Source organism: Fringilla coelebs, assembly GCF_963513975.1.
Source record: "Fringilla coelebs genome assembly, chromosome: 38".
NCBI lineage: Eukaryota > Metazoa > Chordata > Aves > Passeriformes > Fringillidae > Fringilla > Fringilla coelebs.
Window position 1 is genome coordinate 651449 of NC_140064.1, and position 17015 is coordinate 668463.

The 17015-nt window shown below is 64.6% G+C and overlaps 1 protein-coding gene across 1 annotated transcript in view; it reads right to left on the reverse strand.

Moving 5' to 3' along the window:
• Positions 1-250: 250 nt before the first annotated feature.
• KDM6B (lysine demethylase 6B) overlaps positions 251-17015 on the reverse strand; it is a 19539-nt gene continuing 2774 nt past the window's right edge. Inside the window, 16 exon segments of the mRNA XM_084224478.1 lie at positions 251-1069; positions 1968-2138; positions 3746-3872; positions 4631-4772; positions 5990-6177; positions 7176-7290; positions 8322-8470; positions 9417-9485; positions 10011-10075; positions 11189-11394; positions 12695-12800; positions 14010-14136; positions 15060-15157; positions 15159-15518; positions 15520-15984; positions 16318-16577. Of these exon segments, the coding sequence (XP_084080604.1) occupies positions 1046-1069; positions 1968-2138; positions 3746-3872; positions 4631-4772; positions 5990-6177; positions 7176-7290; positions 8322-8470; positions 9417-9485; positions 10011-10075; positions 11189-11394; positions 12695-12800; positions 14010-14136; positions 15060-15157; positions 15159-15518; positions 15520-15984; positions 16318-16577 (2672 nt within the window). The 3' untranslated portion in view covers positions 251-1045.

The following is a 17015-nucleotide window of genomic DNA, read 5'->3' on the forward strand; positions in this document are numbered from 1 at the left end:
GGGGGGGGGAGGGGTCACCGGGGTCACGGTGACCAAAACCATCCCCCCTCCCTCCCCCAGACCCCTCCCCTCCCCCCCCCGGGAGTCGGGGACCCCCGGCCCGACCCCCCCAATAAATAAAGCGACCCCTCCCCCCCCCTCCCCGCGTATAAATTAAAAAAGAGGAAAAAAAAAAGGAAAAAAAACAACCAAAAAAATCATTTACAAAAAAAAACCAACAAAAAGCAAAAAACCCAAAACGAGGCTCGGGGAAGGGGGGGAGGGGCACCCCAAGGCCCCTCCCCCCGCGGGGGGGCTCCTGCTGCCCCCCCGTTTGGGGGGGAGGGGGTAGCACAGGCCCCTCCCCCCTTTGCACCATGGTTTGGGGGGGAGCCCCTCCCCCCCTGTAGAGACCTGAGCCCCACCCCGCGAGGGGGGAGGGGCGGGGGGGGGCACCCCCGAAATAAAATCCTGCCCCTCCCCCCCCCGTGCCCCTCCCCCCGGCCCGGACCCGTATGGGGGGGAGGGGCGGCTGGTTGTGGGGGCGGGGCGAGTTTTTGGTTGAATCTTGGTAAGGGGTCGAACCCCCCCCCAAAAAAAGTGCCCCTCCCCCCCAGCCCCTCCCCCCCTTTAATGCTGAGGGGAGGGGGCGGGGCCCCCCCGGGTGCCCCTTTGTGTTGGGGGAGGGGCACAAATCCCCCCCAAAATGAGGGGGGAGGGGCCGGAGCGGAGCCTCCCCTCCCCCCAACCCCCTCTGAGTTCACAGCCCCCAAAATGTGGGGGTGGGGGAGGGGCAGCAGAGAGACCCCGCCCATCCCCCCACCGCGGGGGGAGGGGCGGCAGGGGAGGGGCTTTGTAAATTCCTAGAAATCGGGATTTTTGTATAAAATCGGATCTTTTCCACCCAAAGCCCCTCCCCCCGCGGTGGGGGAGGGGCGTCCTGTCCGTCCAGACGATTTTTGGGGCGATTTCTCCGTGAATAAATAAAAAGTGTTCGTGGTGGGGGGAGGGGCGGGGGCACCCCCTGCCCCCCCGGCCCCTCCCCCGCCGTGGGGGGGGCCTGGACTCATCTGGGGGTCGGTGGCGTCACCTGGGGGGGATGGGAACGGGGGGAGGGGTCACCTCAGCACCCCCCCCTTGGGGACACCGGGAGGGGACAGTCCCCACACAGGTGTCCCCACACCCTCTGTGCCCCCAGGTGTGTCCCCACATTGCCACCCCACACCAGGTGTCCCCAAGTGTGTCCCCGGGTGTGCCCAGGTGTATCCGCAGGTGTGCCCAGGTTTGTCCCTGGCTGTCCTCAGCTGCCCCCAGGTGTCCCCAGAAGCACTCATGTGTCCCCAGGTGTATCCCCAGCTGTCCCCACGTGTCCCCAGGTGTACCCTCAGGTATCCCCAGCAGTCCCAGGTGTATCCTCAGGTGTCCCCAGGTGCCCCCAGGCACACTCAGGTGTACCCTCAGGTACCCCCAGGTGTGCCCAGTGTCCCCATATGCCCCCAGCTGTCCCCATGTGCCCCCACCTGCCCCCAGGTGTGTCCAGGTGTATCCTCAGGTGTCCCCAGGTACCCCCAGGTGTGTCCAGGTGTATCCTCAGGTGTCCCCAGGTACCCCCAGGTGTACCCTTAGGTGTCCCCAGGTGTGTCCAGGTGTATCCTCAGGTACCCCCAGGTGTGCCCAGGTGTACCCTCAGGTATCCCCAGCTGTCACAAGTGTACCCTCAGGTGTCCCCATGTGCCCCCAGCTGCCCCCAGCTGTATCCCCAGCTGCCTCCAGGTGTGCCCAGGTGTACCCTCAGGTATCCCCAGGTGTCCCAGCTGTCCCCAGGTGTATCCCCAGCTGTCCCAGCTGTATCCCCAGCTGTCCCAGCTGTCCCCAGGTGTGCCCAGGTGTGCCCAGGTGTATCCCCAGCTGTCCCCAGGTATCCCCAGCTGTCCCAGCTGTGTCCCCACCTGTCCCCAGGTGTCCCCAGGTGTCCCAGGTGCGCTCACCAGGGTGAAGCCGTCGTAGATCTGCATCAGCTCCTCGGTCTTGTACTGCTCGAGGACGATGACGCCGGCCAGGCCGCCCCCGCGGCGCCGCGCGCAGCCCTCGCAGTGCACCAGGTACGTGTTGCGCCCGCCCGTCTCGCTGGTCACAAACAGGATGTTGAACACCTCCACCTGCGGGGCAGGGGACAGTGAGGGGACAGGGACAGTGAGGGGACAGGGACAGTGAGGGGACAGGGACAGTGAGGGGACAGGGACAGGTACGTGTTGCGCCCGCCCGTCTCGCTCGTCACAAACAGGATGTTGAACACCTCCACCTGCGGCGGGGCAGGACAGGGGTCAGCGAGGGGACAGGGACAGTGAGGGGACAGGGGAGGGGACAGTGAGGGGACAGGGACAGTGAGGGGACAGGGGAGGGGACAGTGAGGGGACAGGGACAGTGAGGGGACAGGAGAGGGGACAGGGACAGGTACGTGTTGCGCCCGCCCGTCTCGCTCGTCACAAACAGGATGTTGAACACCTCCACCTGCGGCGGGGCAGGGGTCAGCGGGGGGACAGGGACAGTGAGGGGACAGGGGAGGGGACAGCGGGGGGACAGGGACAGCCCGGCATCAGTGAGGGGACAGGGACAGCCGGGGGACAGGAGAGGGGACAGCGGGGGGACAGGGACAGTGAGGGGACAGGGGAGGGGACAGCGGGGGGACAGGGACAGCCCGGCATCAGTGAGGGGACAGGGACAGCCGGGGGACAGGGCAGGGGACAGCCCGAGGGACAGGGACAGCCCGGGGGCAGGAGAGGGGTCAGTGAGGGGACAGGGACAGCCTGGGGACAGGGGAAGGGACAGGGACAGCCCAGGGTCAGGGGAGTGGACAGTGGGTGCACAGGGACGCCCCATGGTCAGGGCAATGGTCAGTGGAGTGGCCAAAGACACATGGTCACAGCAATGGTCAGTGGCACGGCCAGGGACACCCCATGGCCAAGGACAATGGCGTGGCAGTGCCACAGCTGTGTCCCCAGCAGTGTGACAATGCCACAGCCATATCCCCAGCAGTGTGACAATGCCACAGCCGTGTCCCCAGTCCCGTGGCAATGCCACAGCCGTGTCCCCAGCCCCGTGGCAGTGCCAGGCCGTGTCCCCAGCAGTGTGGCAGTGCCACAGCCGTGTCCCCAGCCCTGTCCCCATGGCAGTGCCAGGCCGTGTCCCCAGCCCCGTGCCAGTGCCACAGCCATGTCCCCAGCGGTGTGGCAGTGCCACAGCCGTGTCCCCAGCCCCGTGACAATGCCACAGCCGTGTCCCCAGCAGTGTGACAATGCCACAGCCGTGTCCCCAGCCCCGTGACAATGCCACAGCCGTGTCCCCAGCGGTGTGGCAGTGCCACAGCCGTGTCCCCAGCCCCGTGGCAGTGCCACAGCCATGTCCCCAGCAGTGTGGCAGTGCCAGGCCGTGTCCCCAGCGGTGTGACAATGCCACAGCCGTGTCCCCAGCCCCGCGGCAGTGCCACAGCCGTGTCCCCAGCAGTGTGGCAGTACCAGGCCGTGTCCCCAGCAGTGTGGCAGTGCCACAGCCGTGTCCCCAGCCCCGTGGCAGTGCCAGGCCGTGTCCCCAGCCCCGTGACAATGCCACAGCCGTGTCCCCAGCCCCGTGGCAGTGCCAGGCCGTGTCCCCAGCAGTGTGACAATGCCAGGCCGTGTCCCCAGCAGTGTGGCAGTGCCACAGCCGTGTCCCCAGCCCCGTGGCAGTGCCACAGCCGTGTCCCCAGCCCTGTCCCCGTGGCACTCACGTCACACTCGTTGCAGTAGTAGGCCGGCTCGTCCTTGACGCGGCCCTGGTAGGCGATCTTCTTCCCCGCGCGCACCAGGCTCTCGCGCTGCACCTGGCAGTGCTTGATGGACTGCAGTAGGCAGTACCTGCCAGGGAGGCACACCTGAGCCACCCGGGACACCTGAGCCACCCGGGGCACCTGGGACACCTGAGCCACTTGGGACACCTGAGCCACATGGGACACCTGGGGCATCCGGGGCACACAGGGCACCTGGGACACCTGGGGCACCTGAGCCACCTGGGACACCTGAGCCACCTGGGGCACCTGAGCCACCCGGGGCACCTGAGCCACCTGGGATACCTGAGCCACCCGGGACACCTGGGACACCTGAGCCACCTGGGACACCTGAGCCACATGGGCCACCTGGGGCACCTGGGACACCTGAGCCACCTGTGACACCTGGGACACCTGAGGCACGTGGAGCAGCACCTGGGTCACCTCTGGCACCCACCATGGGGACACCATCACCAGGGATAGTGCCACCTGCTGTCACCCACCCCAAAGGCATTGTGACCAGGGACATTGTCACACCCTGTCACCCACCACAAGGACACCATCACCAGGGATACTGGCACCCACTGTCACCCCCTGTGGGGACACTGTCACCAGGGACACTGGCACCCACTGTCACCCCCTGTGGGGACACTGTCACCAGGGATGCTGACACCCACTGTCACCCCCTGTGGGGACATGTCACCAGAGTCTCACCCTCATGGGGCACCCAAGCCACCAATTCCCCTGTCCTGCTGTGTCCCATGCATCCCCATCCCCACCCTGGCCACGTCCCTCCTTCCCCACGTGTCCCCAGGTGTCCCCAGGTGTCCCCAGGTGTCCCCCGCTCACTTGATCATCTTGTAGAGGTCGGGGTCGCTGATCTTGACGGTCCTGGCCACGTTCCAGGACACGTGGATCATGGGCACGATGGACTTGACGTTCTTCACCTCGTTCCACTCGTAGCGCTCCAGGGCCAGCTGGTACTGGTACGCTGGGGACAGCGGGGACAGCGGGGATGTGGCGGCCACCGTGCCCCCAGGACCCCCCGGGGCCGCAAAGACAGCCCCCCCACCACGGAACGCTCCGTGGCAGCGCCCACGGTGTGTCCCCAATGTCCCCCAGTGTCCCCAATGTCACATCGTGTCCCCTCACTGGTAAGCAGCACCATATTCCAGGCAATGCTGTCCCCCCACAATGTCCCCAGTGTCCCCTCACCAGTCAGTGGCCCCACGTTCCAGGCGATGTTGTTGTCACCCCCCAATGTCCCCAGTGTCCCCGTGTCCCCTCACCGGTCAGCAGCCGCACGTTCCAGGCTATGTTGTTGTGTCTCAGTGTCCCCCCTCAATGTCCCCAATGTCCCCATGATGTCCCCAGTGTCCCCGTGTCCCCTCACCGGTCAGCGGCCGCACGTTCCAGGCGATGTTGTTGTCACCCCCCCATGATGTCCCCGTGTCCCCAGTGTCCCCAGTGTCCCTTCACCGGTCAGCGGCCCCACGTTCCAGGCGATGTTGTTGTCACCCCCCAATGTCCCCAATGTCCCCAGTGTCCCCAGTGTCCCCGTGTCCCCTCACCGGTCAGCAGCCCCACGTTCCAGGCGATGTTGTTGTCACCCCCCAATGTCCCCATGATGTCCCCATGTCCCCTCACCGGTCAGCGGCCCCACGTTCCAGGCGATGTTGTTGTGTCTCAGTGTCCCCCCATGATGTCCCCAATGTCCCCAATGTCCCCATGATGTCCCCGTGTCCCCTCACCGGTCAGCGGCCCCACGTTCCAGGCGATGTTGTTGTCCCCCCACAATGTCCCCAATGTCCCCAATGTCCCCATGATGTCCCCATGTCCCCTCACCGGTCAGCGGCCCCACGTTCCAGGCGATGTTATTGTGTCTCAGTGTCCCCCCATGATGTCCCCAATGTCCCCAGTGTCCCCAGTGTCCCCTCACCGGTCAGTGGCCCCACCTTCCAGGCGATGTTGTTGTCCCCCCACAATGTCCCCAATGTCCCCGTGTCCCCGTGTCCCCTCACCGGTCAGCGGCCCCACGTTCCAGGCGATGTTGTTGTCCCCCCACAATGTCCCCAATGTCCCCATGATGTCCCCATGTCCCCTCACCGGTCAGCGGCCCCACGTTCCAGGCGATGTTATTGTGTCTCAGTGTCCCCCCATGATGTCCCCAATGTCCCCAGTGTCCCCAGTGTCCCCGTGTCCCCTCACCGGTCAGCGGCCCCACGTTCCAGGCGATGTTGTTGCACCAGCCCGTGGCCTGCACCCAGTGCACGGTGCCGGCGTTGATCCACACCAGGTCTCCGGGGCGCTGCACGAACCGGTACACCGGGATGTTGGAGCGGTACAGGTCCTCCAGGATGGGCCACCACGAGCCCGTCAGGTAGTCCACGCCGTGCCTGCGCCGGGGGCGTGGTCAGAGACAGCCCCGCCCACACCTGGACACGCCCGCTGAGCCCCGCCCGTTCCCTCCCGACACCGAATTGCTCCTCGGTGCTGGAAAAAGGGCGTTGGCCACACCCACCTCAGTTGGACACACCCCCATGTGTAGCCACACCCCCATGTGTAGCCACACCCCTGCACTATCAGGACACACCCACTGACTCCACCCAGGCCACGCCCCCAATAATTAACAGTAATTCCTGTGTGGTGATCTCTTTATGCAGACCCCTCCCCTTCCCCCAAACCACGCCCTTATAGGGGCCCCCTTCTGTAACCACACCCTCTTTCATGCTGACCACGCCCCTTTTATGCAGACTCCACCCACCCACCACAGAAGGCAGAGATGCTCTCCTAGTAGTGCTTCCCCAATAACCCTGCCCCTTTCACTGACCACACCCTATTTTATGCAAAACCGCCCCTACTTTTTGCAGACCACACCCATTTGTCCCAATAACCACGCCCACCTGTCGCAGAAGGCGGAGATGCCCTCCCAGTAGTGCTGCCCAATAACTGCAACTCATTCATGCAAACCCCTCCCTTTTCACTGACCACTCCCTTTATGCAAACCATGCCCATATTAGGCAGACCACGCCCCTTTATGCAGACCACGCCCCCATATTCAGGCCACGCCCACCTGTCACAGAAGGCAGAGATGCCCTCCCAGTAGTGCTGCCCAATAACTGCACCTCATTTATGCAAACCCCTCCCCTTTCACTGACCACTCCCTTTATGCAAACCATACCCATACTAGGCAGACCACGCCCCTTTATCCAGACCACGCCCCCATATTCAGGCCATGCCCACCTGCCACAGAAGGCGGAGATGCTCTCCCAGTAGCGCTGCCCCATAACTGCACCTCATTTATGCAAACCCCTCCCCTTTCACTGACCACTCCCTTTATGCAGACCACGCCCCTTTATGCAGACCACGCCCCCTTTTCGCAGGCCACGCCCACCTGTCGCAGAAGGCGGAGATGGTCTCCCAGTAGTGCTCGTGCACCGCGAACCACTCACAGTCGCCGGGGCCGATGTTGATGTTCACCGAGCAGAAGTTGTTGTTCTCCTGGTGGCCTGCGGGGGACGCTGTCACCGTCACTGTCACTGTCACTGTCACCTCGTGTCACCCCCGCTGCCCCACCCAGGAGATCGCGGTCTGCTGGCCCCACTGCTGTCCCCACTGCTGTCCCCACTGCTGTCAGTTTTTGTCACCTCCCACAAAAAAAAATCCCATAAAAAGCCCCAAAAAGCAAAAAAAAAAAAAAAAAAAAAAACCCACAAAAATCCCTCAAAAAATCTCAGAGAAATGCCAAAAGTTCTGAAAAATTCCTTAAAAATGCAAAAAAAAATTCCCCCAGGTGTACCCAGGTATGCCCAAGTGTCACCAGGTGTGTCCACGTGTGCCCAGGTGTTCCCCAGATGTGTTCTGGGTGCTCCCCAGGTGCCCCCAGGTGTGCCCGGGTGTTGCCCAGGTGTGTTCTGGGTGTTCCCAGGTGCCCCCAGGTGTTCCCCAGGTGTGTTCTGGGTGTGCCCAGGTGTGCCCAAGTGTCACCAGGTGTGTCCAGGTGTGCCTAGGTGTTCCCCAGGTATGTTCTGGGTGTGCCCAGGTGCCCCCAGGTGTGCCCAGGTGTGTTCTGGGTGTGCCCAGCTGTCCCCAGGTGTGTTCTGGGTGTTCTCCAAGTGTTCTGGGTGTGCCCAGGTGCCCCCAGGTGTGCCCAGGTGTGTTCTGGGTGTGCCCAGGTATTGCCCAGGTGCCCCCAGGTGTGCCCAGGTGTGTCCGGGTGTGCCCAGGTGTGTTCTGGGTGCCCCCAGGTGTTACCCAGGTGTGTTCTGGGTGTGCCCAGGTGTGTTCTGGGTGTGCCCAGGTGCCCCCAGGTGTTGCCCAGGTGTGTTCTGGGTGTGCCCAGGTGTGTTCTGGGTGCCCCCAGGTGTGCCCAGGTGCCCCCAGGTGCCCCCAGGTGCCCCCAGGTGTGTTCTGGGTGTGCCCAGGTGCCCCCAGGTGTTCCCCCGGTGTGTTCTGGGTGTGCCCAGGTGTTCCCCAGGTGTGCCCAGGTGCCCCCAGGTGTGCCCAGGTGTGTTCTGGGTGTGCCCAGGTGCAGGCTCACCGGGGGTGCGGCTGCCGGGCACTTTCATGTAGAGCTGCACGGTGTTCATGCCCAGGATGGTGTGGCCCACGTGGCTCAGCATGTTCCCCGTGGAGGAGACGCGCATGAACGCCGGCAGCTTCAGCAGCTCCTGCAGCTGCGGCTTCCACCTGCGGGACAGGGGACAGCCGTGTCACCTGGGGGGTGGCACCCGCCCTCGGGCACCGCCCGCCCCGGGGGAGCCACGCCCTGGCACCTGAGAGGGGCCCTGACCCCCCACTGTCACCTAATCCCCCCCATTGTCACCTGAGAGTGGCCCTGAGCCCCCCATTGTCACCTGAGAGTGGCCCTGACCCCCGCACTGTCACCTGAAGAGTGGCCCTGACCCCACCCATTGTCACCTGAGAGTGGCCCTGATGCCCCCCCATTGTCACCTGACCCCCCCACAGTCACCTGAGAGTGACCCTGACCCCCCCTCTGTCATGTGAGAGGGGCCCTGACCCCCCCACTGTCACCTGAGAGGGGCCCTGACCCCCCCCCATTGTCACCTGAGAGGGGCCCTGACCCCCCATTGTCACCTGACCCCCCACTGTCAGCTGAGAATGGCCCTGACCCCCCCACTGTCACCTGAGAGTGGCCCTGACCCCCCCACTGTCACCTGAGAGGGGCCCTGACCCCCCCCCATTATCACCTGAGAGGGGCCCTGACCCCACCCATTGTCACCTGAGAGTGGCCCTGAGCCCCCCATTGTCACCTGAGAGAGGCCCTGATGCCCCTCCATTGTCACCTGACCCCCCCACTGTCAGCTGAGAATGGCCCTGACCCCCCCCATTGTCACCTGAGAGTGGCCTTGACACCCCCGCTGTCACCTGACCCCCCTACTGTCCCCTGAGAATGGCCCTGACCCCCCCTATTGTCACCTGAGATTGACACTAACCCCATCATTGTCACCTGAGTGTGGCCCTGTCCCCTACATTGTCACCCAGGTGTCCCTACCCCCACACTGTCCCCCAGCTGTCCCCACCAGCCCCCAGCTGTCCCCACTGTCCCATACTGTCCCCGCCCCTGTGCTGTCCCCCAGGTGTCCCCAGTGTCACCCGGTGTCCCCGCTGTCACCTCTTGGCGTCCGACAGGTCGATGTTGGTCCCGAACTTGATGATCTGGTGGGATTTCTGGTCGGGGGGGCTGGGGGGGACACGGGGTCACGGGGGGCAGGGACGGGGTCCCCAAGGGGGACATGTCACCCCCCCAGGGCTTGGGGACCTGCCCCCACTCCGGGACACAGGGACACCCTGGGGACACCAGGACACCTCCCCCGAGGACACAGGGACACCTTCACAGTGACACCCTGGGAACCCTCTGGGGACATTAGGACCCCTCCCCCAGAGTGACAGTGACACCCCGGAAACCCCTTGGGGACATTGGGACCTCCCACACAGTGACACAGTGACACCCCAGGGACCCCTTGGGGACATTGGGACCTCCCCACAGTGACACAGTGACACCCTGGGGACCCTCTGGGGACATTGGGGACCCCTCCCCCACAGTAACACCCCAGGGACCCCTTGGGGACATTGGGACCTCCCCACAGTGACACAGTGACACCCCAAGGACCCCTTGGGGACACTGGGACCCTCCCCCTGGGCAGGGGAGGGGGTGACACGTTGATCCCCCGGGATGTCCCCAAGAGGGGACAGGGGGTGGCCCCACCTGGGCGGGGTCTCGGTGGTGCTGTCGGGCTCCTCGGCCTCCTCGTCCTCACTGTCCTTGTCCTCCTGTGGGGACAGTGCCACCTCAGTCCCCTGGTGCCACCTCAGGACACTGGGGGACACTTGGGGACGCTCCAGAGATAGCCAGGCATCCCAGGGGACACTTGGGGACATCCTGGGGGCTCCAGGACACATGCCCAGCACACCAACAGACACCAGGGGACCTCAGGAGACACCTCAGAGACACCAAGGGACACTTGGGGACACTCGAGGACACAAGTCCCCTGGAACACCCCTGTCCCCCTGAGCCCTCTGTCCCCTGTGATGACCCCACCGTGTCCCCTGTCCCTGTGTCCCCTCCCTGTCACCTGCAGGGACTCCTGGAAGGAGCACACCTGTACTGGGTGTACTGGGAGATGCTGGTGTGGGAGTGGCTGATGTCACAGGGCCACACCTGGCATGTCCCCTTTGTCCCTGGGGTGTGTCCCCATGTCCTGTGAGTGTCCCCAACATGTCCCCTGACCCTGTCCCTGACCTGCAGGGACCCCTGGAAGGAGCACACCTGGTACTGGGAGTACTGGGAGATGCTGGTATGCGAGCGGCTGACGTCACAGGGTGTGTCCCCTGTCCCTGGGGTGTGTCCCCATGTCCCCAACATGTCCCCAGCGTGTACCTGTCCCCATCCCTCACCTGCAGGGACTCCTGGAAGGAGCACACCTGGTACTGGGCGTACTTGGCGATGGTGGTGTGGGGTCCCTGAGCTGTGTCCCCTGTCCCTGAGCTGTGTCCCCATGCACTGTAGGTGTCCCCAACATGTCCCCAACGTGTCCCTGTCCCCGTCCCTCACCTGCAGGGACTCCTGGAAGGAGGAGGCCTGGTACTGGGCGTACTTGGCGATGGTGGTGTGCGAGCGGCTGATGTCACAGGGTGTGTCCCCCGTCCCTGAACTGTGTCCCCATGTCCCCAACGTGTCCCCAACGTGTCCCCAGCGTGTCCCTGTCCCCGTCCCTCACCTGCAGGGACTCCTGGAAGGAGGAGGCCTGGTACTGGGCGTACTTGGCGATGGTGGTGTGCGAGCGGCTGATGTCACAGGGTGTGTCCCCCGTCCCTGAACTGTGTCCCCATGTCCTGTGAGTGTCCCCAACGTGTCCCCAGCGTGTCCCTGTCCCCGTCCCTCACCTGCAGGGACTCCTGGAAGGAGGAGGCCTGGTACTGGGCGTACTTGGCGATGGTGGTGTGCGAGCGGCTGCTCTCGCAGGGCCACACCTGGCGCGTCCCCGACAGGTCCCAGTTCTGGTCCGAGGGCTGCTGCACCTGCGTGCGCACCTCGACCGCGTGCTCGCCGCTGGCCTCCACCAGGGTCTTGGTGCTGAACAGCCCCAGATCTGAAAAAACGCCGGGTTTGGGTCGTTTTGGGGGTGTCTGGGTCATTTTCGGGGTGTCTGGGTAATTTTGGGGGTGTCTGGGAGGATTGGGGGGACGTAATGGGGATGGGAGGGGTCACAAGGGGACAGGGGTGGGATGGGGACAGGGAACAAGGACAGGGACAAGGGGGACCCCACCAGGGTCTTGGTGCTGAACAGCCCCAGGTCTGAAAAAACGCCGCGTTTGGGTCATTTTGGGGGTGCCTGGGTCATTTTGGGGGTGTCATGGGGATGGGAAGGGTTAAGTGGGGACAGGGAACAGGGACAAGGGACAGGGAATCTCCACCAGGATCTTGGTGCTGAACAGCTCCAGGTCTGAAAAACACCGGGTCTGGGTCATTTTGGGGATGTCTGGGTCATTTTGGGGGTGTCTGGGGGGACAGGGGAGATGGGATGGGTAAAATGGGGACAGGGGACAAGGACAAGGACAGGGACAGGGAATCTCCACCAGGGTCTTGGTGCTGAACAGCCCCAGGTCTGAAAAAACGCTGGGCTTGGGTCATTTTGGGGGTGTCTGGGTCATATTGGGGGTGTCATGGGGATGGGAAGGGTTAAATGGGGACAGGGAACAGGGACAGGGGACAGAGACAAGGACAAGGGGGACCCCAACCAGGGTCTTGGTGCTGAACAGCTCCAGGTCTGAAAAAACGCCGGGTTTCGGTCATTTTGGGGGTGTCTGGGTCATTTTGGGGGTGTCTGGGGGGATTGGGGAGTGTCATGGGGTCACAAGGGGATGGGGTGGGATGGGAACAAGCACAGGGGGGTTTGGGGTGGTTTTGGGGTGCTCACTGAGGTGCAGGCCCCGGATGACGGTGATGGGGGGGATCCATGGGGGAAATTAGGATCTCTGAGGGGGTGTCCCAGGATTTTGGGGGAGTTCTGGGGGATTTGGGGTGATTTTGGGGTATTTTTGGGGTGTTTTTGGGGTTACTGGGGTGCTCACTGAGGCGCAGGGACCCCGTCAGGCCCCGGATGACGGTGATGGGGGGGATCCATGGGGGCGGGTTTGGGGGGGTCCCTGAGGGGTTTTGGAGTCCCTGTGGGGATTTAGGGTACTTTTGGGGTATTTTTGGGGTGTTTTTGGGGTTTTTGGGGTGCTCACTGAGGCGCAGGGACCCCGCCAGGCCCTGGATTACAGTGATGAGGGGGATCCATGGGGGCGGGTTTGGGGGGGTCCCTGAGGGGTTTTGGAGTCCCTGTGGGGATTTAGGGTACTTTTGGGGTATTTTTGGGGTGTTTTTGGGGTTTTTGGGGTGCTCACTGAGGCGCAGGGACCCCGCCAGGCCCCGGATGACGGTGATGGGGTTCTTGGGGTCGGTGCAGAACTGCAGCAGCACGGGCGAGAAGGCGTCGCGTTTGCTCTCCAGCTGGGCGGGAACAGCAGCGGCCAATCAGAAACTGGCACCCGACAAAAGGACCAATCACAGCCCACCACCCTCAGGCAGGGACCAATCAGCAGATGGCACCCAGAAAAAGGACCAATCACAGCGCAGCACCCTTGCACAGGGACCAATCACAGCATACCACGAACCGCCACAACAACCAGGTCATCGGCCAATCAGAATGGAGATAGTTTAGGGCATGAGCCAATCAAGATGGTTTGGGGCATCAGCCAATCAGGATGGGGATGGCCTGGTTCACCATTCACCAGCCAATGAGGATTCAGGTAGCCCCAACCAACCAGCCAATCAAGACTGAGCTGGTTTGGCACACCAGCCAATCAGGATTGAAAGGGATCTGGCAGCCAATCAGCAGCAGGGAAACTCTGACTCCACCCATTGGCCAATCAGCAGTAGGGAGGCCCCACCCAGCAGCCAATCAGGGATGCTCTGTCAGATCCATTCCCTTCTGGCAGCCAATCAACAAAGAGCTGTCCATGATGGACCAATCAGGAGAGGAGTGATCATGCTAGGGGCCAATCAGCAGAGAGAAGGAATCTGCCAGGGAGCCAATCAACAGCAAGGATGCCCAACAGCCAATCGGGAGAGGGGACACCCAGGGATCCCCATCAGGGAGCCAATCAGCAATCAAGAAACCCAGCCAGGGAGCCAATCAGAAACCAGGGAACCATGCCAAGGAGCCAATCAGGAAGCAGAAACCTTCCCACTAGCCAATGAGGAGAGAGGACACCCTGGGACATTTCACAGGCGGCCAATCAGCAACCAAGAAACTCAGCCAGGGAGCCAATCAGCAGCCAGGGGACCAATTGAGGGAGCCAATCAGCAGGCGGGGGATCCATTTAGGGAGCCAATCAGCAGCCAGAGGACCCATTGAGGGAGCCAATCTGCAGCTGGGCTAGCCAATCAGCAGCCAGGGGACCCACTGAGGGAGCCAATCAGCAGGCGGGGGGCCCATTGAGGGAGCCAATCAGCAGCCAGGGGACCCATCAAGGGAGCCAATCAGCAGCTGGGGGAGCCAATCAGCAGGCGGGGGGCCCATCCAGGGAGCCAATCAGCAGCCAGGGGACCCACTGAGGGAGCCAATCAGCAGCTGGGGTAGCCAATCAGCAGCCAGGGGACCCACTGTAGGAGCCAATCAGCAGGCGGGGGCCGCGGTGGCAGCCAATGAGCACTCACGTAGATGCTGGGCGTGGGCGGGTTCAGCTTGTCCCGGGGCAGCTGCTCGCGCGCGTCGATGCGCGGCTTCACCGACTGCGCGGGGCACAGGTACGACTCGCGGAACGGCCCCTTCAGCCGCGCCTGCCTGCGGGGACAGCGCCGGTGGGACCCCTGAGCGCCCCACAGCACCCCAAAAACCACCCCAAAATCCCCCTAGAATCATCCAAATCCCCACAGGATCCCAAAGATCCCCCAGGATCCCAAAGATCCCCACCGCGGAACGGCCCCTTCAGCCGTGCTTGCCTGATGGGGCAGTGCTGGTGGGACCCCCGTAATGCTCCACCATCACCCCAAAATCCCCACAGAATCCCTCAGATTCCCCCAGAATTACCCAAATCCCCCAAAAATCCCAAAGATCCCCACCTCGGAACAGCCCAGAACACCCAGAATCATCCAAATCCCCCAGAATCCCTCAAATCCCCACCCTGGAACTGCCTCAACCCCGAGAATCACCCAAATCCTGCTAAACCCCCTCTTCTCCCCCAAATCCCCCAAAATCCCCAAAATCCTCACACTGGAACTGCCGAACCCCCCCCTCCCTGCCCCAAATTCCCCAAATCCTTCTCAGACCCCCACCAAATCCCCACCCTCATCTGTAGGAAGCTCCAAATGAGCCCCCCCCAAACCCCTCTGGGACCCCAAAACCCCCCTGGGGACACCCCTAAACCTCTGGGGAACCTCCCCAGTCTCCCCTGTGACTCCCCCTAAAACTCCATGGACCCTCTAAACCCTTCTGGGACCCCCAAAATGAGCCCTAAAACCCCCCAGAAGCCCCCAAATGAACCTCAAAGCACTCTGTGACCCCCTAAACCTCCACGGACCTCCTCAATCCTTCTGGGACCCTCAAAATGAGCCCCGAAATGCCCTGTAACTCCCCCTGTGATCCCCAGAAGCCACCAATTGAACCCCAAACCACCCTGTGACCCCCCAAAACCTCCGTGGGACCCCCTAACCCCTCCTGCCCCACCAAACCAAAGAAAATACCTCCCTCAGAGCCCCCCCACTCACTTGCTGGCCCGCACCACCTCGGCGGCGCTGTGCCGGATCGTCAGCTGAGCCAGGGGCAGCCCCCGCGGCTCGGCCACCTCCGAGGCCACCAAAGCGTCACCTCCGGGGCCCCCCCCCGAGCCCGGGGATCCCCCCGGGCCCCCCGGCCCCGCTCTCCACCTTGATCAGGCGGATCTTGAGCTCTTTGGGGGGCCCCTCGCCCAGCGAGCGCAGCTTCAGCAGGTCGGCCGAGCTGACGAAGGCGGGCGGGGGTCCCGCGGGGGGCGCAGCCGGCGTGGGGGGGGGCGTTGTTGCTGTTGCCGTTGTTGTTGGGACCCCCCCCTTTCGTTTCCAGCCTGGGGGGGGGTCCCCCTTTCTCCTGCACGCCGGGGCTCTGCAGGTCCAGCGTGGCCAGCACGGGCCGCTCGCGCTGCTGCTGCTCCCGCTGCTGCTGCTGCTGCTGCTGTTGCTGTTCCCGCTCCTCTTTCCGGGGGTGCCGGCGGCGGGGGGGGCCCCGGCGGAGATCCCGGTGCCGCGAGGGGGGGCGGCGGTGCCGGCGGCCGCCCCCCAGCCCCAGTTTGGGGGGGGTGTCCGGGGAGGGGGGGCTGGGCCGGCCGGCTTGCTCGGCCAGGGTCTCGCAGGCCCGGCTGATCTCCTCCAGCGCCTCCGACTCGCTGCGGCCCGGGGGGGGCACGGCCAGCGCGGGGGGGGCCCCAGCCCGGGGGTGAGGTAGCGAGTTGGGGGGGCGTGGGGGGCCGCGGGGAAGGGGGGGTGGGTTTGGGGGTGCTGCTGCCTCCCCCGCCCCCTCCACCTCCGGAGGGTTTTTCGGCGGGAGGAGGTTTGGGGTAAAAAGGGGAGGTTTTGGGGTCGTCCCGTTTGCCGAAGGGGTAAAGGCGGGGGGGGTCCGGGGGGTCGCCGTGGCCCGGGGGGGTCCCGAAAGGGGGGGCTTTGGGGCGGGCCAGGAGGGGGGGGGCGGGCGGGGGGGGGTGGGGGGGGGTGGGGGAGGGGGCGGGGGAGGGGTGACCCCCCCCTCATCCTCCTCCTGCCGGATGGACTCGTCCAACATCTTCATGATGTTGGCCAGGGCCGTCGGGCAAGATTTTGGCAAACTCGGGGGGGCTCCTCGAATTGATCGTCCAAGGGGGGGGGCCCCCGAAATCGAACAGGCGCGGGGGGGGACCCCCGGGGGGTCGGTGGAGGGCGGGGGGAGGGGGGGGGTAAAGGCGGGGGGAGGGGGCTCGGGGTGCGGGGGGGGGGTGGGGGGGAGGGGCGGGGGTACTCTTTGGAAAGGGGGACCCCCGAAGAAATGGGGGGGCTGGGGGCGGGGGGGGGGCGCGGGGGGAGGTTCCTGAGGCATCGGGGGGGGGCCCTCGGAGAGGGGGGGGCGGCGGTAACGGGGGGTGGGGGAGGGGGTCCCCAGCCAAAAATCGCCGGGGGGGGGTTGGTGGTGGTGGTGGGGGGGCTCCTCCTCCTCTTCCTCCTTGTCCGGGTAAGGGAAAGGGGGGGTCTGGGGGGCGCCCCCCCCCCGTGCTGGTGGTGCTGGGGTCCGGGAAAGACCCCGGGGACCCCCCCAAAGGGGGATCGGCCCCCCCCCGCCCCCCCCCTTGGGCGGGGGTCCCCCAAAAAGGATCTCGTCCAGGGGGTCGTTCCCCCCCCGGGTCCTTCAGCCAGGGCAGGGGGGGGGCGGGGGATCGGCTCCGGGGGGGCGCAGCAGGGGGGAGGGGCAGGGGGCAGGTGGGGGGTGGGGGACCCCCCCCGCTGGCCCCCCCCGGCCCCGGCGGCTCCGGAGGTTGGTAGCGGTGGTCGGGAGCCCTGGGGGGGACATTTGGGGACAAGGGGGACACTGAGTGAGACCCCAGAACGGGGGGGGCCCTTCCTGTGTACCCCCCCCACCCCAGTCCTGTCCATGCCCCCCCCCATGTCCCCCTGTCCCACTTTCCTCCCTCTCTGTCCCCCCATCCCCACTGTCCCCATGTC